This window comes from Canis aureus, chromosome 5, assembly GCF_053574225.1.
Source record: "Canis aureus isolate CA01 chromosome 5, VMU_Caureus_v.1.0, whole genome shotgun sequence".
Classification (NCBI taxonomy): domain Eukaryota; kingdom Metazoa; phylum Chordata; class Mammalia; order Carnivora; family Canidae; genus Canis; species Canis aureus.
This window is the reverse complement of record NC_135615.1, coordinates 47,328,913-47,354,772: the sequence shown is the minus strand read 5'-3', so window position 1 is coordinate 47,354,772 and position 25,860 is coordinate 47,328,913. Positions and strand designations below refer to the sequence as shown.

The window sequence follows — 25,860 nt, the reverse complement described above, 5'->3', positions numbered from 1 at the left end:
TCCGAGGACTCTCTCCCTCTCTCCGTCAAATAAACAAATCTTTAAAAACAAACCCCCAAAGCCTCAGAAAACAGTAGTATGTTCCTCTAGGCACATAATTTTTCATGAAATCACATGGAGGTCTAGAATTTTGCTAATATGGTAGCCACTAGCCATAGAAGACTAAATTTAGAGATCCCTGGGTGGCGCAGCGATTTGGCGCCTGCCTTTGGCCCAGGGCGCGATCCTGGGGACCCGGGATTGAGTCCCACATCGGGCTCCCTTTATGGAGCCTGCTTCTCCCTCTGCCTGTGTCTGCGCCTCTCTCTCTCTCTCTCTCTCTCTCTCTCTCTGCGTGACTATCATGAATAAATAAATAAAAAAAAGAGAAGACGACTAAATTTAAATTAATAAAAAACATAAAAAAATAAAAATTCTGTTCCTCAGTTGCATTAGACACATTTCAAGTACTGAATAGCCACATGGGACTAGTGGCTCCTATAATGGACAGCAGAGTCTGGAAAAACAGACAAAACTGATCACAGGGTCCCCTATGAAGAGAGCCAAGTTTGGGGATGGTGGTCTATAGGACCTTTAGATTTCTGGGTGACTTTGAAGTTTTTTGCAATGAGAATAGATTGCGTATTATATAGATAATTTAAAAAGTAATGCATTTGTAAAATTGGGAGCATGTCTAATAGGATTTCTAAAACATTTTTAACATTTAGTGGGTAAATCAGTGTAAATTGATTTGGACATACCATCTTTTTAGCCTATGTAAAAGCTCACAAAAAATACTAAAACAAACCGTACAAACCGTTGACTCCTTTCTTCCCTTCCTTTAACATGTGTCTGCTGCACACTATATTCCAGGCATTTAATATACAAGGATCACAAGGCAACTGCTGCTCAGACTAAAGTGTATTTTACATGGGCACAGCAAGAGGATTTCTTTGTCATGCACGAATTTTCCTTTGTAACTGATTAAATAATTACTGGCTGGCTTTGTGCAATGCTTATATAATTACAGAATATTAGTGGTGTTTATTAAACCAGCTAGGATGCATATTTTTATATTAGTGTAATAGGTATTCACATTTATTTTATTAGGGCTGAAAAATAATAATTTTGGGAAAAAACTCAGATTGGTCTTCATAATTTAGCAATCATTCAAGCACTTCCAGGTCAGAATAAGTTCTTTGAAGGACCAGAGAGAAAAGCATATACTTGCTTATACAGCTATACATAGACTTACTGTAGGGCTAGGTGTATTGGCTTGATGGAAGCACAAACACTTTCTCGATTAACTTTTTAGATGATAGAGAAGTCAGTAGTGCGGGGTAAGGCTTAATTATAAGTGTCTTTGACAATGCTGTATCCACAGAAGAGTTGAAAGCCCCATCTAACTATGAACACAGAAAAGAAAGAATCTGGTATCCTCAGATACACGAAGATCAGCGTCTCCATCATATCCAAAGAACTTAACACCTAGCATTTGTCCAATTACATGCTTTCAACTTAATTAAATTACATCCTGGAAATAGTCTGTAAGTCTTAAATAAGGTTCATCTTTTAATTTCAATTAATGATATAGAAACAGGTAAATAATTTCACCATACTTGCAGGAATTTGTTTTTCAATTTCTATTAAGTCTTTTTTGTCTCATCTTAAAAGTGTGGATATAATATAACAAAAGTTGCTTTTAGAATTGAATCTTTCATAGTGTTTGTGCTCATTTGAAGAAAAAAAGATTTATTGTATTGGTATGCAATAATTTCTATTTTTAAAAATCCATTATTTATTAAAATATTAGCAATTGGGGCACTTGGCTAACCCTGACAGTAGAGCATGTGACTTTTGATCTTGGGATCATAAGTTCAAGCCCCATGTTGGGAGTAGAGTTTACTTAAAAAAATAAAATAGGGGGCATCTGGGTGGCTTAGTGGTTGAGCATCTGCCTTCAGCTCAAGTCGTGATCCTGGGGTCCTGGGATGGAGTCCTGCATCTCTCTGCCTATGTCTCTGCCTCTTTGTGTGTCTCTCATGAATAAATAAATAAAATAATTTAAAAAATCTCTTCCTTTAAAAAATATCAACAGCAAGTTAAGCACTACACAAATGTCTGGATATAAATTTGAAATAGCATCACCTGAGTACGTATTAGTGCCTTCATTTGCTAGACTTCAATTCCATTAACCTCTCCTTATTCTAGTCCCTGGAGACTTAGGAGGCCTTCATGGACCAGCAGTCCATGCGAACTTTGGAAATCGAAACTCTGAGCCCCACTCCAGACCTACTGAATCAGAACCTGTCTTTAGCATGGTCTCCACATGATTCTTAACTAATTCAAAGCTTGAAAAGCACTTGTTTGGCCTTTGGTTGCATTGGTATACCTTCTCACCAATAGTGGCCTGTAGACCAGTCTTTCTTTGGCCTTTTAGCCTGTTCAGTCTTCTATCATGCTATCAACAGAATTATCATTTAGACTCACAGCGCAGTTATTTCATAGCCTCTGCACAAGTTATGCCTTTTACAAGGAGAAGAACACCAGTTAAAGAAGAGGGTGGACTTAGCCTCAGCTTCAGCACAGGAGCATAACAATAATGAGAAGTCTCTAGGGGCTGGTACCAGAACTCCTGGTTCTGCTGGAAACATTCTGTTTGACTACAGTTCAGAAGAAAATGAAAGCATACAAGCCTGGGAAGGTTTATATCAGCTATAGGCTATGTTCAAAGGGATGGGTTCTGAGAATAACCATCTCTGGACATGCTTCAAGAGGCAGGTGGATTGAGAGCCAACCAAACTGGCTTTCATAAATCACATTAGCATGTTAAAGGACTAAGATCTTACACCAGAGAAACCTGTTTAACTGTATTCAATGCAGCCCCCATTTTTTTTTTTAAATCACAAAGTGCTTCCCTCCACCCTATTCAGTGTTCATTAAATTTGGACAAAACTAGTCTTTGGTGAGACACACTTTGTGAAAGATTGAGTGCAGAAATTTCTCTTTTATTAAATAATATGTTAGGCCCTAAAAGGTTAGAAAATCTGACTTATTATATAACACTTGATATGTATATGCAGCTCTGTAGTTTCATCATTTTAGAAGTAAAACAATACTTTGATTCCAAATATTAAATTAACTTAAGCATTGCCCTCCCACTCTGGCTCTCAAGCTGTGAGTCATATGTCAGAATAAATTTTGTTACCTAGTTAGGGAGGGAATTTTCATAAGTTTCAGGGCCATAAAAGCATGAGTAAGGCACCTGGTTAGTGCAGTCACCTCTTGTTTTCTTAAACATCAAATATTTTCTGTTTCTCTCTCTTTTATTTATTTATTCATGAGACACACAGAGACTTAGGCAGAGGGAGAAGCATGCTCCCCATGGAGAGCCTGATGTGGAACTCGATCCCAGGACCCTGGGATGATGCCCTGAGCCAAAGGCAGACACTCAACCACTGAGTCACCCAGGCGCCCCTCTGTTTCTCTTTTTAAATCATTATCTGTGGAACATACGATTACTACATGCAAATGGCAGAGACCATATTGCCTCAGAACGCATTTGGGATAATGATTTTTCTTAAACGTCAACTAAAACTTGCAATCAAAGACAGCATCTGGCTTTTCTTTTTTAAGTTATAAAACCCTAGGGAAGTTCTAGGACTTTTAACTTGGAAATGGAGTTTCAGAAAAACTGAATGAAGTTGTTCAAGGTGACTTAGCTACTTAATTACAAAATTGGAAATAAAACCAGTTTCTGTAATACCTTTTGTAAAACATCCCAAATAAATGACTAGGTTGGAGAACGTTAGATATGAAAAGTATCACCCTAAAAATACGATTTGCTTATGAGGAGTCATTGTCTAAATATGTTAAACTTTAGAAAGCAAATTGCCAGCTACAACTATAAATCCTGAATTATGGACACTTTCAGCAAAGTATACTATTTTGTCTCATAAAAACCATATTACAAAAAACAAAGTAACTGAAACAGATGTTATGTGTCAGAGTCAGAAGGAGGCTCTCCAGTCATATTATGCTAATTTGAAGAAGAGTAAAAATCCTTGTCCTAAGGCTGGTGGGGGATGGGTACAGAGACTGAAAAAGAGATGAGGAAACGTGCTCCTTGGTGTCCAAGTTTTGAATAGACTACTACTGTATAATATTCCTCTGACCTTGGGATACGTGTTGGATTTTGTTCATTAACATGTCTGGTATGTGGACAAAAACAGCAAAAGATTCTGAAGGTCTACCCAAGTTATTTTGTGCATTAACTGTCCCTTTTTTCTAATACAATGAACAGTTTTGGGAAGTTTGGAGATCTTTTGATTATGAAGAAATATCTGTCAGAGCCCCCAAATACCATTGCTATTGGGCATTGGTTAGTTTTTGGAAACATTCTCAACTTCAAAAACTGTTGTTATATGTGTGTGTGTATACACACACACACACGTATATTTGTTACTCTTGTAATCCCTTGAGGCACTGATTTTTATTATCAATTTGACATTTATCATTTATTTTCTTTACTGGAGGGGTTGTATATATCTCCAATTTTCAAGTGGATATTTTATTGTTTTTAATCTCTGCCAACCAGCACAGTATCTGGTACAAGTTCAGTAATGATGATGATTTAAAAAGTCCTGTTTCGGGATCCCTGGGTGGCGCAGCGGTTTGGCGCCTGCCTTTGGCCCAGGGCGCGATCCTGGAGACCCGGGATCGAGTCCCACGTCGGGCTCCCGGTGCATGGAGCCTGCTTCTCCCTCTGCCTATGTGTCTGCCTCTCTCTCTCTCTCTCTCTCTCTCTGTATGACTATCATAAATAAATAAAAAAAATAAAATAAAAAGTCCTGTTTCACAATGTCCAGATGTGATTTTCAGTGTAGGGATGATAAAATTTTATCATTAGAGGTTATAATGACATAAATTCTAAATGAAAAATAATCACAATGAAAATTTTAAATGAAATAATTTTAGAACATTATTGTTTTGCAAAATGGAAAACTACCATGGAATTTAATAAAAACTCCTTTGTGTCAAAGGAGTACAGACATATAGATGAAAAAACACTCAGAAATTCCACCTCAAGCTGCCCTTACTAGAATGTCGTGCCTTTGTAAGAATTACATGACTTGGCAAGCTTCACAGGTTGCCACAGTGTATGTCCTGAGTGGAGCCAAGGGCAGAAGTTAGTGTTAACTAGACCAAGAGCTCAGGGCACTCAGATTTCTATAATTTTTCCAATAAAAATATCCATCATTGATTTTAAATATGGTATCAGATTTCTTTCTTGGAGTGATTTAGTATAGAGTTGAAATAAGAGGCCCTAGCACTTCATAGACCATGAAATACTGATTCTACACTATTGAACTATATGACTGTGGGTAAGTTATTTTTTATTTATTTGAGAGAGAGAGCAGGGGGAGGGGCAGAGAGAAAGAGAGGGAAGAGAGAAGCAGACTCCCTGCTGAGTGAGGAGCTTGACACAGGCCTCCATCCCAGGACTGAGATTTCATCTCAAGATCATGATCCCTGATATCACTACTTCACTCAAAATCAAGAGTCAGACACCTAATAGACTGAGCCACGTAGGGGTCCTTATTTTGGGCAAGTTATTTAACCTTCTTGTGCCCTCATCAGTAAAATAGTGGTAATGAAATAATGCCCTAAGAATTATTGCAAGAATTAAATGAAATACAATGCAAAATGCCTGGCACATTTTGATGTCAATTGATATCTACTGAGTATAAATTTCTGTAAGTTCCTTGTATCAACTAGTGGCAGGTGGCAGTAATTGGGTGTTTACTCTATCCAAGCATCCTTCTAAACACTTTATATCATGGGTATTAACATATTTAATCTTTGCAGCATTCTTATGCAATAGCTATTGTTATTATCACTCAGTTTCATAGATGAGGAACTTATTCACAGACATTTAAAGTAACACAGTACGTATCATAGCTGGAGATCAAAACAAGCTTTTGGGTTCCAAACACACTCTTCCTAAGTACAAACCTCTGCCACTGTCAGATCATTTCCACGAACTACATGGGCAGGTTAAAAAGCAGTCTCATTTTAACACACTATTTACCTAATTAAAACATTATAGTTGGTAGAAGCATACAATGCATTCTATAGTCACGTGTGAATAATTTTAATTTATTTATCCTTTTGAATTAGCTGCACCATTGCTCCCTTTCAATTGTGAGAAATCTAGTTTTGCTTGTATCTTACCTAGACAAGGGCACATTTTTCAATCCTTGTTCAGAACCTGTGCAAATCTTATTTCTTATTTGTTTTGCTGCCTGTGAATAATTAATTAAATAAGTGTTATCAAGGATTCTGAATAATCTAAAAAAAACAAATTTAGAAAATCCACAAAAAGGTATTTAGGAAAACCTTTATGAAATTAAGAGATATTATCGGCTGTTCTAGGCGTGGGTGACTTTATCAAAACATTTCACCCACTTTCAAATTTCCACTTGTTAAAACCAAAGGCCTTATTTGGCTGTCATTTGCAGTACTGTGTTTTTCAGAAAAGTTTCTGGCAGCTAATTTTAAAGAGATTTTGTTAAAAAGAAAAAAAAAAAAGACAATCTGTGTAGTATTCCTGTTGGGAGAATTCCCTTGACACTCTACATTATTATAAAGAAAATCACCAGTTTATCCAAACCTCAGCCACCTTTGGTTATCTTCAGAACTTTACAATTTGTATTTCCTAAGGCAGTGATTTTCAAGCATGAATTTGAAACACTGTGGGGGTTTCCAAGTTATTTGAAGGGAGGATGGCAAAGAATTCTCAAAAAAAAATTAATTTTCTTTTCAAAAAAGCCACATATCATTTGGGGGATTCAGGAGGGTAATTGTAGATGTTAGGATATTGAACAAATAATGAATGATAGGATATGGAAACCTGTAAAAAGGCAGCCAATTCTTTTTTTTTTATTTTTTTATTTATGATAGTCACAGAGAGAGAGAGAGGGAGAGGCAGAGACACAGGCAGAGGGAGAAGCAGGCTCCATGCACCGGGAGCCTGAACGTGGGATTCAATCCCGGGTCTCCAGGATCGCGCCCTGAGCCAAAGGCAGGCGCCAAACCGCTGCGCCACCCAGGGATCCCCAATTCTATATCTATAATGGAATCCTTTAACATGCACCAAAGCAATGGGAAATTTGCAGAACACTTTTGTTCAGTTTTAGAACATGTTTATCCACAACCTTCAGTGAATTTTCAATAGAATATTATTATATCTTCCATTCCAGCTTAGATAGTCTCATCAACAGAATGTCTAATCTCTGAGCATCCACATGAAATGCCATTTAGGAGAAGGCTAGCTTGTAAATATTTTATTCCTCTCAAATGAAGGTCACTGGAAGCAAGAACTAGAACCTAGAATGTCCTGAACTCAATGAGTTTTGCATTTTATGGCCCATATATTCCCATTCATATCAATTCCTTTATTTGGTCATTGAGAATCACTTTTCTTTACTTAATTAAAACCAGACATTAAATATCGTCAGCTTCCTGGCTCTCATCTAGGTATTTGGGCCATACTTTGACATGTAAATTATTTTGCGGTTAATTTAGTGAGTTATAAACTCCCAGATACTGTGGATAGTATCTAGCTAATCTTTATCCTAGAGCACTTCATATAGTGCCTAGCACAAAATAAATGCCCACAGATGTTTGCTGAATAGAACTGTCTGTAGAGAGTGGGAAATTTTTCTAATAGTTTTTGGGGTGGCATGTCACTTTGCTGCCTGTTTCCCCCCCCTCACTTGTTATCTGTTATCTGATTTTTTTTTTTTTTTTCTACAAACCTGAATAGGTTTTACATCTACTGACTACTGGGCTTTTTTTCTTTTTTTAAACAAACTTGCCTATTTCTTCTTGACTGCATTTGCACATTGTAAGTTCCTTATCCTGGAAGGCACTTCTTTTTCACCTTCCTTTCCATTAATTTTTGATATTCCGCATCTTCAAGTTTACTGCAACATTCCCTCATCAGTTATGTATACCTTTTACCTTTTTCACTGTATTTTTCTGCACCTGATAATATCACTACATGTGCTGGTGTTTTCTCCAGAGTGTTGTCTAGTCTTTTCCATTAACTTATGAGTTCTTTAAAGGCAAGCATTGCACACCTGTTTTGCACAACTCCTAATGTAGTGGTCAGTCCTTCAGCCAACTTTACAGAAATTGGCTACTTGTTTAGTGACTATATATATGTGTGTGTGTGTATAAATAAGAAAAGATATGGAGAAATGGATGTCTTTACCTTGTTAAAACTAAGGGGGCTTGCCACTTAATGTTTAGCAGCGAGGAAACCTTTTGTACTTGTGGAAATTCTTCAAGAACAATCATACCCTGATTTTGAAAAATTTGAGTAATTGCAGAACAGATTTTCTGATTAAGTCTTGGAACGTGTGGCTCATTAAATTGTTATAGTTATACCAGGTGGTGGCCCTGTGCTCCTGTAAACAGAACCTAAGCGTATCCTTTTCTGTAGCATTTTACAGACAAAGAATTTAAATTTTTTTTTTTTTTTAAGAATTTAAATTTAAGGTGGAATAACTAGGGAGGGAAATGGGAGAAACTTTAAAAACTGACCTAATAGTAATCATAGAAACCAAAAATAAAAAAAAGCACACACACACAAAAAACCCCTAATTGAATCAGACTATTCTGTTTTCCATTTTATCTGGATATATTTCCTAACTCCTTAGATCACTGTTTTTCTTTTCTTTTCTTTTTTTTTTCAAGATTTTATTTATTTATCCATGACAGACAGAGAGAGAGGGGCAGAGACACAGAGGGAGAAGCAGGCTCCATGTAGGGAGCCCGACACGGGACTCAATCCCGGATCTCCAGTATCATACCCCAAGCCGAAGGCGGCGCTAAACCGCTGAGCCACCGGGGCTGCCCAGATCACTGTTTTTCAAATATGAAACAAATATTCTGGGGCAGCCCCGGTGGCTCAGTGGTTGAGTGTCTGCCTTTGACCCAGGGCCGGATCCAGGGCCCCGGGATCTAGTCCCGCATCGGGCTCCCTGCATGGAGCCTGCTTCTCCCTCTGCCTGTGTCTCTGCCTCTCTCTCCCTGTGTCTCTCATGAATAAATAAATAAAATCTTAAAGAAAAAGAAACACCCAAATATTCTCAATTCCTAAGAAAAGTGATTTGATTTCTGTCCTGAACTCTCTATAGCTTGGCTAGACTGCTGGGGACATCTCTATGCAAAGGTTTGGGCTCCCTTACAACCCAGTTTTAATGTTTGCACTTCCAATGTCCATGTAATGAGATTTACCAAGCTTTATCACTTGCTTACTTACTTGAATTGTCATAGCATTTTTAATTTTTTCCAGTAATTAAACAAATTTAATAGGCAAGACATAATTTCTTCTCTTTAAAAACATTTTAAACCTCCTTTACGTTTGTTGAAGCTATGTCGATCACAAATAAAAATCTTACATTAAAAGAAAAGTAAGAAAAAAAAATTAAGGAAATAACTACGAAAAGCTAGATTTAATTCTTTTACAGTTGACTTGGTAACATTCTGTATACCATAAGTAACAACTGAAACTTTAAAATAATCTTTAACTACTCTTATGAAAACAATGTGTCCCCCTAGAAGGTTGTCAGTTTAAATCCGAAGAGATAACAAATGCCATTCTTGAATGTAAATGCCGTTGTCCCACGCTTTGAAAGGACCCTAATTAGCGAGGTCATACAACACAACGTTGTGTTGTGTTGTAATGTGTTCCATATGTGGTATTTTGAGACCTTTTGTTTTATTTCTAACTAGAAGGGGGAGGGGAAAAAAAGAGTCCATTTTCTTCCCTTAGGATTTGTTTCACAAGGTGCATCAGATTGAGTTTAGCAAGCAGGGAAATACTCCCTCTTATCTATCTAGTGCTTGTTTATTCTTCCCTTGTAAAAAGCAAAGGACTAGCAATTTTCTTTTATGAACGTGGACTGGAGGCAGATAAATAACCCTTGCAGGAGAGGAAGGTCAAGTTCAAAGTTTTTCTTTCCTTTGGATTCAGGAATAAGCAAATGGAAAGACTCGCCAAACCACCGGAGCAGCAGGGATCTGATGGGTAAGCCCTCCCCCCAGGACTTTTTCTGCACATAAGCAGAAGTCACTTGGAGCAGCTGCGGCGCATTAGTTCCGATAGTTTCACAGGCGGCCGCGCAGCGCGGACTGAGCCGCCGGCGCCGCGGCCTCCGCGCCCCTCGAGCCCCCCGCCCCCCTGCCCCGCGGGCCCGCAGCGCGCTCGGGCGGGGCGTCGGCAGGTCCCCGCGGAGACACTGAGGCAGGCCGCCCGAGGAGCCAGCGCAGCTGCCCGACCTGCCGCTCGCCCCAGGCTCCGAGCGAGGCAGCCGCTGGGGGGACGCCAGGCACCCACGTTGCCCCGGGTTGCTGCCAACTGTACAGAGTTGAGCGGAGAAATGGCCCAGCAGACGACGAGCCCGGACACCCTAACAGTCCCCGACGTGGATAATCCGCATTGTCCGAACCCCTGGCTCAACGAGGATCTTGTGAAATCCTTGCGGGAGAACCTGTTGCAGCAGGAGAAGTCCAAGCCGGCGAGGAAATCGGTCTCCCCCAAGCTCTCTCCAGTAATTTCTCCGAGGAATTCCCCGAGGCTCCTGCGGAGGATGCTTCTCAGCAGCAACATCCCCAAACAGCGGCGTTTCACGGTGGCACATACGTGGTAAGGTTGGCGCGGCTTGCCGGGATCGGTGGCCGGCACCCGGCTGATTTTTGTGCCTCCCGCCTTCCACTTTGGGCGAGGGGCGGGGGGGGGGGGGGGGGGGAGTCTCATCATTGCTCACCTGTGACTTACAGGCAGCCTTCTACCTTCCCAACAGAGCCCGCAGATGCCCTGGCCAAGGCAGCAGCCCTTGAAACTGGGAATCCTTGAAGGGGGGTGGTTCTCCAAGTTCAATTCCTATTGCAAGTTCCTACAAGAAAATTGGACTCCAGGTGTCAAATAAGAATGCAGTTTTACTCCCATATCAGCGTGGTGGCGTTTCTTGGATTTCATAAGCTAATATCCCTTGCCAAGTCCTGCAACAACCAGGAAAGAAAGGACTAGAAAGGAGAGGAGGAAAAAAAATCACAGTTTACTCTGCTTTCTGCATAATCCCCACTTGAACAGAGATGTACACAGAATGTGTGTATGTGTGTGTGTGATGGTGCGCCCCCAAACCTCTCCTTTGCTACTGACCTTAATGTATTTACAATCTCAAACATGTCTTTCTAATGGAGAGAAGAAAGGATTTAGGAATTCTGTGCAGGCAATTAATTGCAGGCTGCTACTTGGTAAGGTTGTGTTCTTTGGATTCTTTGTTTTGTCGATATTTTTCATGAATATCGATATCTTCTTTATAATGAGTGAATTTGTCTAATGTGCATTTTTCATCTAGTTTTTTAGATGACTCTTGATATTTTCCTGCTTTGGTGAAGGCAAATATTAAAATTTACCATTGTGTAAGCTTACTGGAGTGTTTTGCCTGAGAAGAGGCTATTCTAAGCTATGATGGGGGAGGGGGTTGTCTGTGATGCACACCTGGCTTCTTTTAGGTGGCAGTAGGTTCTCTTCACTACCTGCACATTTTGATGAAATGAACCTTAATTATGATAAAGGAAATAGCTGTATCAAAAATAATGAACTTGTTAGTTGAGAAATTGACCATGATTTTTATACAGTTTCTCCATAGAAAAGCAAAGGTCATACCAGAAATGGAAAACCAAACACATAAACAAAACAGAAATAAGACTTCTAGGAAAGAAGCATCAAGAAGTAGAGGGAGTAAAAATTTAATCTAGCAACACAGCTATGCTGTGGAATATATTAATATCATAGATGAAATGAAAATAGGTGACAAAGGAAAATACATATCCCACCCAAAGAAACGTCCAGCCTCAAAATTTAATTTCAAATAGTTAGATCTCTTACTGGGGAAGTGTTCTTATTTCCTCCAGGTTTTAACTAAATGGCATTTCTATGTTTAGTTAGATATAATGCTCTTAAGAGGGATAAGAAAAACAATGAATTATTCAATCTAAAAAAAGAAATTGTGGAAAAATGACTTTTCTCTGGGTAAGGTATTGTTGAAAAAATTTGTCAGAGGTAAGTAGTGAGTGAAAGACTTAGCTAAATGCTGGAAGATGCTCTGAAGAAGAGGGATGGCTTGAGACCAGGAAAGCTGCTTGAGTTCATAAAGAATCAGGCCAGAGTAGGGTGCTACAGCAGGAAAGCTGGCTCCGGTTCATAAAGAGGCCCAAAATTTTGGTATCCCAAGTCCCTTTGGTTGAGATACTTTTAAAAAAAATTATTAGTTCCTAAATTGCACCCATTAAGCCTCAGCTCAGTTGCTTGATTTCCAACTAAGTGAAGCAACCTAGAGTTCATCTGAAGGTTATCTGAACTATTTAGGCATGTTGAGATGTAAGGAAGGCAGGAAATCTCATGAAAACAGGCTTTCTTTGGAAATTTCTGGCACTTCCTTTTCTGGTGCTGTTTGGGGAAACTCCAAGAGCATAATTCTCTGCCGATATTTTATCTTGGTTTATCATGTCTCAGTCAGATCAGAAAGGCATAAAAAAAAACAATGGGGATGAAAAATAAAAAATCATAATACCAATTCTTAGTAACTCAGAAGGAAAGACTATCTCTGTGGACTAAAAGCATTTAGCAAGGAGGTTGGAAAGGGTACCTTGCATCCTCCATGTTGGTTCAATGATCCCCAAGACTTTTGTAATATCCACAGGCATCTTTTAACAAATATCACTCTACCCGTGCTTTCATAGCTTGGACTAAGCACTACGCACAATTAAAAAAATAGTCCAAACTGTCCTGATGTATATTCATTTTTGCTACCTAAACTGCTGCTACTACCACCATACTCAAATCCTTTGCTCCTCCTACGTTAGATGATCAGCCATTTAAATACATGCCTTTATGTGTTCACCTCAGAATATTGGTGACTATGCCAGTTGTTCTCATTCTTCTGATATTTTAAGTATAATATCTACTGACCTAAACTTGTTTAATTTGTACATTCTGTTGGCAAAACTGAATGAGAGCTATTTCTTAACTTCGAATGATTTGCATTCTAGTTGAAAAAATAAATTCTATTGGAAGGTGTCTGTTTTAAGTAAGGTGATCATGTTGCTCTACAACATACTCTCCAAATCTCTGTGGATTGAAGAAGTGATTACTTCTGTTTCTGCTTCTCATGGGTAGGTGTGCTACCCTGGGGTGTTTCAGGGACTTGGGATCCTACCACCTTGTAGTTCCACTGTTTGTGACATGATTTTTAAGGATACCAGGCTCAGTGGAATTGGGAAACAACATGGAAGATGGAATGTGTGAGCTTTTATGAGGCAAGCCTAGAAGGACACATAGCACTTATACTAATGTTCCTTGGTTAGAAGTCTGTTCAGGGGCCACATCTAACTGCAAAGGAGGATGGGAAACCTATCTGAGCTCTGTTCCCAGGAATAAAGTCAAACAGATTGGGTGAATAGCTAGCCCAACTCAATCACAGGAGATTAGGGCTATCTGGCTTACCCTTTATACCATAGTTGAGTTCATATAACATTTATGTTGACCATCCCTTTAACATCTCTGCACAATTTCTGGATGAGAATCATACAGAGAAATTCTATTTTTTTTTTGCAAGTCTATTGATTGGGAAGTCCTTGCTAACACATGGTTGAAGACTCCTTCCCTGTAATCATTATGCTTGGGTTCAGGATCTGCTTTGAAAACCTCACAGCAAAAAACAACAACAACGACAAAAACAAAACCCGCAGCTGAATTTCCTCTCTTCCTTAATGTAGCCCTTAAGGTAAGAGGCATGGAGTAACCTACTAGAGAACCAAGACCCTGTTCAATTCCTCATATACCCATTAATCAACATTTTAAGTGTTAATGTATTTTTTTCTTAAACAAATTCTTCTCTTAATAGAACATCCTAAGTTATTTCACCTTTATGTGCTGTATTTACAGGTTGATCATGGTTATTCTTATCCAAAATTCATTTGGATTTCCGTGGCCCACTTTAAGAGTAACATACTGAGTTCACACAATACTTCAGGTGCTGCGTGACTTGTGCAGAGAATATATAAGCAGAAGCCAGATTACTTGAGTTTAAATTCTGACTTCCATTTACTAGTTGCATGATTTTTTTGAACAAGTTACTTGTCATACACCTCAGTTTCCCTATTACCCGATATCCTGGGAATAGCAATAGTATTTGTTTGGTGGTATGGTTTAATTAAGTACAGTCATGTGTAGATTATACATGTATTGTACAGGGATAGATGTGGAATGTCATTGTAAGCAAATTTTCCTTATTATGCAGTATGTGTCCACTACTCCAGCCTTGGTCTGCCCTGATCTTTAGGATCATGTGAGGATCATCCTGTCCGTTGTTTGTGAATGGATTGGGCTAAAGAGAATAGATGCAAAGAGACCAATGGTTCACAAGAATGATAAGTGTATGTCAGTTTCAGGAATGTGGGAAAGGAGAAGGCAGAAAGGAGAGATTTCCCCGAGGTGAACCATAGGACTTGATGCCTCTTCTCTTCCTACTCCCATTCCATATGTCTTTCAACTCTCTCTGTTCCAGAGAACTTCCTCCTGTTCCCTCCAAATGGAAATAATCTACTGCTCCTTCAGAATCTGTAGCACATCTTACTTCTGCTATTCTTTCAGTGATTATTCATAATAATTACATCAATAGCTAATATTTACTGAACACTGTTTTGTTTTGACTTTTTGTATTTTTGTTTTGTTTGGTTTTGTTTTTTGGTCTGGTACTGTATGTTAAACTAGAACCCTTTGTGTCTGCACTTTTTATCACTCTTTTATCATTTTTACTTAATATCTAGTACCTTGTAGTCTAGTGATTATAGACAGGACTCTGCTTTCATCTGAGTAGGAGAAGCCCTCTGATGTCAGCAGGAACTCCAAGGTCAGTATGATTGATCTCTGGTGAAGAAAACATCATTTCTAGTGTAAGTTTATTTCAGAAGAATCAAACGGGAAAATCTTTGTTTTCCAGGTTTTCTTTTTAATTTACACTTTGAATGAAGAAAAGCATTCTAGAGGGTATATAAGTAAGGGATTAGAGGTTCTTAGGGTAAGATGGTATCTAGGCAATATTCAAATGTCTTTTATAATTTCTGTGAATACATGTGTGTTTTTAATTACAACATTCAAAGGTAGAAGAAACAGTAACATCCTTAAGCAACAAAATAATTTCTTTAGGTATATTTTTGAAAGGCCTCTTTCAGGAGACTTTTAGGAAATCTTGAAGATTTTTAGGGAGCCAGATAAGTGCTTTGGGCCGTATTTTTTTTTTATTTATTATAGATTTCTCTTTACCCAGCATTGGCATTAGATACAAAATGGCTCATGTTTAAAAGTAAACATTTGCTTTCTTGAGTCATAATTTCTTCAACAACTGTACTTGTTTTTATGGTTGTTAAGAGAGAAATATGCTATAAATTTTCTTCAAGTTACAGAAGGAGAAGAGACCCTTTATGTATAAAGGAGAATATACAGCCATTTAGAGAGTTTGTAGCGTGTGCACACACACACAAGTAGGCTTTCAAAGTCACTATAATTGATTCTATTTGAGGACTCTCTCTTGTTCTAGTTCTCCCATATTTGCCCTATGCAACTTTAAGGTTATCTTTTGTGTCCCTTATGGTAAAGATACGCAGAGACAAGGTTTGCTGGTGTTCTCTGAGGAGCTGAGAACCCAGAGGTGAGCTGTGGGGTATACTGTGATACCAGGAGGTGGGAAGGAAGTTTCTGGGGAAATTATCTGGGGAGCACAACAGGAAGTACTGCAGGCACGTTGGGTGGGGCCAGTTGGCTGAGTGTCTAGCTGTGTCCCTGGTGTAATTGGCTGTGTGTCTTCAGCAGAAATCTTGGGGGCACTGCAAGTTAAGGGTATCTGTAGCTTGTAAAAGGCTGGTTAAACTTTCCTACAAATCAGAGGACCCCGGGAAGACATTTCTCTTAAAGAACTTGTCAACTGACTTGAAATATTTAAGAAATCACAAAGAAAAAAAAATGTGGCAAATGGTTGCTGAGGAAATATGAAGAAAACACTGAAATGACCTGGGAATCTATTACATGTGTGCTTCCTGTGACCTTTAACATTTATATTAAAGAAAGAGAAAACACATGAAGTATCTACACCAGCTGAAGCCATTGCTACTAATGGTAGCAAAAACATCTAAGCAAAAACAATCTTTTTTGTAAACTTGGCAGAAATTTGTTGAATGAGAAGAAAAGAAAAAATTGAGTCTCAGAGTTCATTAAAATTATTTTTAAATTATTGTTTTAATTTTCACAGTTCCTCTTTGTATACTTACCCTTATAAATAACAAGTTCCTGTGAGGTTAGGTAATTAAATGACCTCGGCAGTTTTTATATTTTTCTTAGACAGGAAGCTACCAAAATTATTCTTCAAGTAGCAGTTTCAGGAAGAAGTTTTATTATGACCAGTGTAGCAAAATTATGTCATTGTTTTTTAATGGATTTGCTTTTGAAAAAAATCATGTTTTTAAAACTGTGATCACTTTAGTATAGTGAAACCATATCTTTCTAGCTCCACTGGCCACTTTATTTGACCTTAGTTACTCAACCTTTTTGAATTGTAGAGTTTCTATTCATAAGTCATCTGGTTGTAAAGGCATTTGATATTTACAAGTAAAAAATTGACTAATTAAATTTACAAAGTGATAACAAACTACAGTACATTTAAGATAAGTAATTAAAAACAAGTTCCAACCTGGTGTTGTGAGTGAGGTAGATGCCACATGGGTAAAAAGACGCACAGAAGTCTTTAATAATTCTGTGACTCATAAAAAAGGCTGCAGGGCCTTCAGAATGAAAGGATCAGTGGTATTCACTCTAGGACACAATCTAGAAGCTATGATTTTAGGTAGGAAATATGAAAATCTATAATAATTCTAATAAAATTTTTTCTTATTTTTAAAATGAGATCTTCAGTTGATATGAGAAAAATCATCTGATTTCATTTTGGAATAAAAATTTTAGGTTCATAATAACATAGCTTATAATTTTAGATTTATCATAACATAGCCATTAATGATTTAGCTTCAGCTGTGTCAGGTAATTTTTGACCTTTCAAAACAAACAAATATTGAATTTAAGTATTGTTAGCTGTATTTTCCATATGCAGATGCTGGAGCCCACAAAAATTGTTGTATTACCAAGATCATGCAGCTCTGCAGCCATGAAGTGAGTGAGTTAAAACTTGAACTGAGATCTGCCCAACTCTCTTATCCTGTGCTCTTTCCGCAGTACCTCCCTTTGGGCTAAGAGTCACATTCACATTTATGACTCTACCTTCAATGTATATTGAAGTGAAAACAGTGAATGTTCAGTGATTTTACAGAATGTTGGTTAACAGAAGGGCAGGGGCAGTATTCATTCTTGGTGTGGAATCTCAGTTTATTTGTTTACACATGTGGCTTGTAGGAATGTAGACATCCTTTTTGTGATGAAAGTGAATGTATATCTAGGAGAAATATCAGTGTTTGGTGAAGGAGGGCTTCAGAGTCAACAGAGCTTTCTGATTCAGAGTAGTTAAAAAATTTTTTTTTTAAAATAAGACTGGCATAAAAACAAAACCAATCAGAATAATTTTATTTTCAGTGATTCAGAGGAAAAGACAGGAAAGGCTTGGGCTCTAAAGAGAAAGATCAAGTCAAAAATCTATTACTGTTTAGTTCTAGAAGAGCCAGCTGGAAATGATGGTCTGCAGGCTCGAGTCACTAGGCAACAGAGCAGCAAACTGCTTGGTAACCAGAGCTGGCCTGACTCACAGGCTGGCTGCAAACTACCGGATAGCCGGATAGGAGGACCAAAGCCCATCTTACCTCAAAACAATCTCCTTCTATTCATCTGCCAGCCTTCATGCCAGATCCCTCCATTATGGAATAGTCTCCTTGACTTAACAAGATAACTGATTTTAGAATGGAACTATCTCTGGGGCCAGAAATAAATGCTGTTGAAATTTCCTCTTTCAAGTGATGTTTCTGAGATTTGTGTCTTCTTTGGGTCAGGCTATCATTTGAAAGTGTAAGGTTTGATGAGAGAAAAGAAGTTAAAACATTGGGATTAGTGGCTTGACTTTGGGTTTTCATGAGCCAGTGTGTACAGGGCCAAACTGCTTGACTTCATTTGGTGATACCTGCCCTTGAACTCTGAGAGCACAATGTGTTGCCATTTATTTGGCACTTTATATCTTATGCTGTCTTCTATTTCATGTGGGTGATTTGCCTGTATAGCTGAACTATTAGTTCCTAAAATGTCACAATCTCTGTATCCATCTGAAGCACTAAGTGCCACCTGTATAATACACATTTACTAAATATTTGTTGTTTAATTGAGAAACGTATCTTCCATTACTATGCCGTTTGTGCTAAGCAGCTGGGGAGATCCATACTCTTCCAGCCTAAAAGTCCTGGTAATGTGGTATTTGACTGCCATAGTGGAAAGAAACTTCAAACTGAATGATTAACCATTTGTATGGACTTTGTCACTGTGACTTTGTGCCTCTGTGGGTTTGTGTGTGTGTGTGTGTGTGTGTATTTTGGGTTTGCATACCCAAATACTAGCTAGACTGGTAAAATTTGACCTAAGTATATATGTATGAATCAGTATGTGGTAGTGTCACAGATCTGTCAAATGTATGCATTTTAATAATATTTAGTTTATACTTTGAAAGTAAATTATGCCTGTTGTATTTCTGGAAATAAACTTATATGAATATATTTATAATTCTTAGGGAATTACTGAATAACTAGCTTGTTAAGCTCTAATGACTAATCCTTATCTCTTAGAATTCATAGTAGTTAAATTATACACTGAGACCTAAGCTTATAAAGGAGATGTCAAGATTTTGAGGAGAAATTTGGGGGGAAAAAAAACAAAACACCTTTTATAGTTCTTTTTTTAGGATGACAATTTGGAGAAACTTTGTTCTGGCAGAAACTAAGCACCACTTCTCCAAAGTTAGATCTACAGAAGAACTAAAATTGAATAATAGAAAACCTTTTTGAATATAGTTAGCATAAAAATGTTATTTTAATGTAAATATTTTGTCTGTAGTTCAATCTATATTTATTTTTACTTGTGGAATTTCAAACCAACCAATTTCCTTTCCATTACCCTTATGAGATAGCCCTATGATCAAATTAGCTATTATTAACATAAAGTGGTTTTTCCTCTGTATATTATTATTAATAGAGTATGGTTTTATTTTTCATTTTCTTTTAGGGCTGATTTCACATTTATGTTCATATATGATGAGTGTGTACTATTGGTCTTTGGAAGTAAGCAGCTTTCTGATTAAAAAGGATACTTGGGTTATCATTATCTACTTGTTTACCTTCTTTAGGTTTATAGCATTTGTTTTCTTTGCTTTATTCTGTGCAGTGTGATTCTTTTTTATGACCCTCTATTGAGTGAGTGCCAAATAGGACAGCATATGATTTATGGGTAGTAATAACTAAACCGTATATGAATTGGAGGCTGATGACGCACAAGGAGGAATGCTGTGGCTCTCCTCTGAAGTCCTTTAATAAAGCCCTCTTATTAATAACAAAAGCAGCATCACTAATACTGTGATCATTCCTGTATTACTTTCCCAGTTTAAGGTCCTTCTGTGAATCATTTGCACTGTTTTGTATTTATTTTTTTTAGTGGATTTACATTTTTATTTAAAGGTCTGTATGTTAAAAAAAAACTTTATAGCATTACTGTAAGTTGGAAGCCTGTGTCACTTATCATGCATAGAACATAATTGAAAAACAAGTACAATTAAGAAAGACTCCAGTTTAGCTAGATCCTATGACCTGCTAAAGGTTCTAAGCCTGAGGTCTGCTCTCTGTTTAAAATGGCAGTTAGCAAGTAATATGGAGATGTGAAAGACCAGTTAAGTCTTTCTTCCTAAGATAGTAAAAATGACAGAAAGAGGTTTGGAAAGGAAATAACCTTCTCATTATTTAATTCAACATTTAAAAATTCACGAAACCACATAACCTATTCCTAAAACTATCTTCGTGCAGCATCAGACCTTATAATACACCATCTCAGAGATGCCTGAACCACTGACACTTCCACTGTTGAAAGAAGGACATCGGTTCTTACAGACTCTTGAGATCTGAATCCCTTAGTTGAAAGTAAATACACGGAATTCGGACTGTGTGATTCCAATTCCTAAGCAGAAAAGAGAGATGTTGGTTTCCTGTTTTACCACCACCTTTTACTTACTACCTACCTGGTAGCTATACAGATGTAAAGAAGCATAGAACTGTTCCATGGAAAATACATACCTGCTAATGGCAACTCTTAAGCCAAAGAGTGCAAACATGGGCATTTTAAAAGAGTGTAGGATCTCTGTGAGAGTAAGTGAAAGCTGAGGTAAGTGAGGAGTCTGATTTTTCTGTACCTCTATAATCTTCTGGAGAAGTTATTTAATTCTAGACTATAGCTTCCTTATAGGACCAGCTTTGTGATTTGCAAAGTGTAAAGTGAAAACAATTGTTCAAAAGACTATTAGGAATTTCCTGACAGCAAGAGCTCATAGAACCACTGCTTTCCCAATCATCTTTGACTTCTGCTTTGCCCTTTCTCATCCAGGCCTATAGATGATTTCATCAGACATGTCTTGCTTTTCTGTCCCCCCCCCCCCGATATTGCTACCTACTTTAGCATCAGCCTTATGTATGCACTAGTTCAAAACATCCTATTTTTTTTGCCACCAGTCCTTTCCACCTGAGGATGTGCTACTTATGTTGTCTTATTAATTGTCCCAAAGTTCTACTTTTGCTTCCCATTATCTATTGTGGGGTTAAGCCGGTGTTTTTCTGTAAAATGCCAGAGAGTAAATGTCTCACACGTTATGGGCCACAGTCTCTATGGCATCTACTCAAGTGTGCCAATATAAGTGGAAGAGCAGCACAAGACATAAAATGGGCATGAGAATGTTCAATAAAACTAGTTACAAAAAAATGATAGGCTGGATTTGGCCCACCAGCCAAAGCTTGCCAGTCCCTGGTCTGCAAGATAAAATTCATACTCCTCTATTTGACATTTAAGTTATCAGTTCCAAACCTGTCTCCTCAAACCTGATCTGATATTGTCTCTTATGTATACTTCATAGCATTTATTCTGGAGCTGACTTGAGCATAGTTTCTCAACCTTGACACTGCTGCCAGCTGGGTCCAAATAATGCTTTGTTATAGGCACTGTCCCACGTATTATAGAATGTTAGGAACATCCCTGACCACCATCCATTAGATGCCGATAATCCCACCCTGTTATGAAAATCTGAAATGTTTCCAAACATTGTCAAATATTCTCCAGGATGGAAGAGGTGCAAATTGTGCCTACTTAACCACTGACCTACAGGGTAAGCTTTATGAAGGAAGGAATAAATTCCACCTCATTCACTGTGTCCCTAGCATCTAGCACAGTCTTGTGATATAGAAGGAAGTCCAGAAATGTACTCCCTGGTCCAACTTTACTTCTCACTTACTGTGAGCTCTTAGAAATATCATTTACACATCACAGGTTACCATTAAGTTCCTCTGTAAAATGGGACTATTACTGATTCATATATGCTTCATAGAATTATTTAAAAGTTCAAATGATACACTTAATGAAAAGGTCTTTGTAAAGAATAAAGTGCTAACCAAGCATCATGTAAAAATAGTTGTTGGTGGGACACTGAGGGTAATCTGAACCTGTTGAAATCTAGAAGTTTAATCACCTCATATACTGTGTTTACCCCATGCAAATCATTGTGTGGGATGCTATTAGGGCATTGTCTTTGCTCTCAAGATTTATTATTGAATAGAGCATAGAATGTGATTACTCAAGTAACTCATAAAGCAGCAGCCATAATTACAAAGAGTGAAAAGAGTTTATAGGAGGTAGAGATTGTTTCTGGAAGTGGGACTCCCTTAAGATTTGAGAGAGAGTATGGGATGGTGTAGTCACAAAGGCCTGAGCATTTTGTTAGATTATCTTATTTAATATTCACTGCAATTGAATTAGGTGTTGTTTTATTTGTTTGCCTTTTTTTCTTCCAATTTTTTATTTAAATTCTACTTAGTTAACATATAGTGTAATATTGGTTTCAGGAGTAGAATTTACTGATTCAATACTTACATACAACACCTAGTGCTTCTCATAAGAAGTGCCCACCTTCATACCCATCACCCATCTAGGCCATCCCCTCTTCTACCCCCATCAGCAACACTCAATTTGTTCTCTATCACTAAGAGTCTCTTCTCTTCTTTTTTATGGGTTCCCTCCCTCTCTCTCTCATTTTTTCCTTCTCACACTTGCATCTAATTGTCATATTTTTAAAAGAGAAAACTGGGACATAGAAAGGAATTTTATGTGAACATAAACATGGAAGATTTCAGTAGGGAGGGAAATGGAATGAAATATGAAAGAGGAGAAAGTGCCAGGAGGTGAATTCTTTTCACCAAAGGAACATGTGAATCTGTATGGGGACTTCATGGGGTTCAGGTGAGTTTCAGTCCAACTCAGAGTATCTATAGAGAAGGTGGACAGTAAAGGTAGGCTGGAATAAGTTTTGAACATCAGCTAACGCACATACTCTCCCTCTCTCCCTAATACACGCACACATCCACACACACACATCAATGATTTATATGCTTAAATGAAGCATGGTCAATTTTATCTTTCTTAACAGCTTCACTCCAAATAAAAGGAAGTGACATTTTGAGTTATTAGCCCATGCTAAGCTTGCTAAGCCTCAAGTGTGTGTACTGAACACTCTCAGAATGTTTGATGCAGTACAATTTGACCAATTTACACTATCTTTCAATTAGCTAATATCGTTCTCCTTCTAAGGTAATCCTCCTGAAATAGACTACACAATTGTGTTTCCATTCAAATCAGATGTATCCATTTCACTGATGGCACTTATGTTCTAATGCATAGAAAAGAGACACTCTATATGTGAGGAGTGTGCACCTGCCTTTTCATTAAATTGCAGGAGAATATAAGACTTAGAACAGGGATCCCTGGGGGGCGCAGCGGTTTGGCGCCTGCCTTTGGCCCAGGGCGCGATCCTGGAGACCCGGGATCGAATCCCACGTCGGGCTCCCGGTGCATGGAGCCTGCTTCTCCCTCTGCCTGCGTCTCTGCCTCTCTCTCTCTCTCCTCTCTGTGCATTCTCATGAATAAATAAATAAAATCTTTTAAAAAAAAGACTTAGAACACATCTAGCAGTTCTCATGATCTCTACACAGAAAACCATTTTGGTCTGAAGGCATTTTCTCTGTTTCCAGACTGGTTTACCTGGGTAAGAGTCAGGAGCTAAATATCCTCCTATCCTTTCATCCATTCAAAAAATAATTTTTGGGTGTCTACTGTGTACCTGTCAGTCTTCTAGGGATGTAACATGAACAAAAAAGATAGAGTTCTGCCCCTGTGGAGCAGTATTCTAATGGATGGGAAGACAACATACAAATAAATATTTCAGTGGGTCAGAGAATGACAAGTACAGTAAAGAAGAATAAAGCAGGATAAGGAGGAGAGAATTTTATGTAAGCTTTTGGAGGAGGATTCTCCATACAGTGACATTTGAACAGAAATTGATGGAAGGTGATGATACAATTATCCAGGGGAAGTGCATTTCAGGAAGAAGAAATGAGAAGTGCAAAGGCCCGGAGGGAGGATGTGACCAGTGTGTTGGGAAAGGGGGAATATTGTAGAGAATGAGGTCAGAGACATAGGAGACCAGAACATGCAGTGTTTTGAGGCTGTAATAAAGGATTTGGGAATGTGTGTGTGTGTGTGTGTGTGGCGGAGGGGGGTTCTTGGTGATACATCAAAAGAAAAGAGGATTAACAATTGGAGTGTCTGCTTAAGGAGGACAGAGTTAAGTTTTGGAAGAATGGTCTAGGTTCTTCTATAGACAATATAGACGGTGGGGAGAGGTAAAAATAGGGCAGCCAGTTAAGACACTATTATAGTAATCCAGGTGAGCTATAAGAGTGGTGCAGAGTAAATAGTAAAAGGAGAGGTAGTAAAAAAAAAAAAAAAGGTCACAATACTTTCTGGAAATAGGAGAGAAGAGCAAGAAGACATTTCTCCTTTAGGGGCCCTGGGACAGAAATGAATGAAAGAAGCTAGCCACCACTCATCGGCCTGAAGTAAAGTAGCATTCTCAATGCACAGCCAGTAGTGTTAGCACAAGAAAGTGTAGGAAGCAGAAAAGAGGTTGAAAGTACAGGTGATTATACTGATGACAGAGTAGGAGCACTAGAAGTTACAGTGGAGAGCGTGGAGGTTTGAGGGAGGGCTGGGATTTAAGGCAGATAAAAGGATTTACAGAGCCATCTGAGGGTGAAAGGCTAGTGATGAGCAATATCCTGACAGTCTTAGAGTCCTTTTGGTGATGATTCTGAGTCAAAGATAAGGATCTCACCAAAGGCTGTGGAGTTAGAAAAGCACAACTCATCAGCTGGGATGACCATTCTTTTGGGTCTGTTTTTAAAACTCAGGTTCTCTAAATCACCTATAGTACATTTATAGAAATGGCAGGAGAGGCAGTAGGAACTGGGCTGGCCAGGTCCACTGACCAGTCTTCACTCCAACTTTTTGTCTAGTTCCTCCCGCCTCTTACCATACACTTATGCTCTAGGGATGAGAGGTGTGAAAAAAGATACAGAAAGGCAAGTAGGGGATTGCTAGTATTCAGATGTATGGCTCTGGAGCATGTTTATTAACATGAAATTGCCATTTTGTTCATGCATTGGATAAAAAAAATCCTGTTTTTCAGCATGATGTTAGAACTAGATATTGAAGAAGCAAAATAATTTCTGAAAAAATATGTGTACTTGCCCCAACGGTTCATAAATGCCATTATAATGATACTGCTTTTATTAAACAGGTTTTCTGTGTAGACAATAAAATATTTCTAAAAGAAAGCAGGGCCATGCCACATTGTAACATTTATACAGGGCTGGTTTCAGTGATCCTATTTGTAAACAGAACGAATGTGAAATGGATAGAACATAACTTTCTCTTTGGAGTCTGAATTGTTGGCTTGTGTTGCTTGCTTGCAAATTTATGTTATGTGAGCTAGCTGGCGGTTATTAAGAAACACCATCTTTTGTGTCTTAAGAGTGTGCCCTGCAAAGCAACATGTACAAACTTTTTTTTTTCTTGGCCTAAGGGAAAGGGCGAGCCCTGGCACCTTTTAACCTGTGAGGATTATGTAGCTCTTGCTGTGATTGATTTGTTGGCTTCTCTTCAAGAAATGCTCCTGGTACGTGTTTTATGTTCTGACAGAGCCATGGCTTTGCTGATCTGCACGTCACCCTCATGAAGATGTGGGCATGCTTTTGTGCATTTGCTCTTGTAGCCTGGGAAGCATATTTCAACACACCATCCAGAATTGGCTAGAACATGCCTGTCACTCCCAGCTGACTCTGATGACGCTCTTGCCAACGTAGATTTACATCAACACAATTCCTAACTGGAAAAAGCTCATTAGGAATACACAGAGTGGCCCATTTAAAAGAGGCATAGTATCAGTTTGAAGAGGACAAAAGACTGTATTTTAAGGGAAGCCTTTTAAGAAATGCACTGTTAATTGAACACCTCAGAGCACAGAATTATAATCAGTGTAACTTAAGACTTCCTGCCCCGAAATTGTATATTACTCACTCTTAAGGAGTTGGTTATCCTGAAGAAAATCCCCACATTCCAGACTTTCCTTCTCAGTGTGCTACAAATATAGACATTTCTAGCCTCTTCCCTTCCTATGTACA

The 25,860-nt window shown here is 38.3% G+C and overlaps 1 protein-coding gene and 1 long non-coding RNA gene across 13 annotated transcripts in view; one reads left to right on the top strand and one right to left on the bottom strand.

The window, feature by feature from the left end:
* The window catches only part of LOC144314124 (uncharacterized), a 48,450-nt gene extending 33,462 nt beyond the window's left edge, over nt 1-14,988 (bottom strand). Inside the window, exon 1 of the long non-coding RNA XR_013379806.1 lies at nt 14,890-14,988. This is a non-coding gene — a long non-coding RNA (uncharacterized LOC144314124). The remainder of the gene's footprint in view (nt 1-14,889) is intronic.
* PDE4D (phosphodiesterase 4D) overlaps nt 1-25,860 on the top strand; it is a 1,385,565-nt gene that overhangs the window by 663,982 nt on the left and 695,723 nt on the right. The window contains exon 1 of one of the 12 annotated variants that reach the window (XM_077897897.1): nt 10,308-10,696. The exons of the other annotated variants lie outside the window; for them this stretch is intronic. Coding sequence (XP_077754023.1) covers nt 10,431-10,696 — 266 coding nt within the window. The 5' untranslated portion in view covers nt 10,308-10,430. Of the gene's footprint in view, nt 1-10,307; nt 10,697-25,860 lie in introns of those variants that run through there. 12 annotated transcript variants of the gene reach the window in all.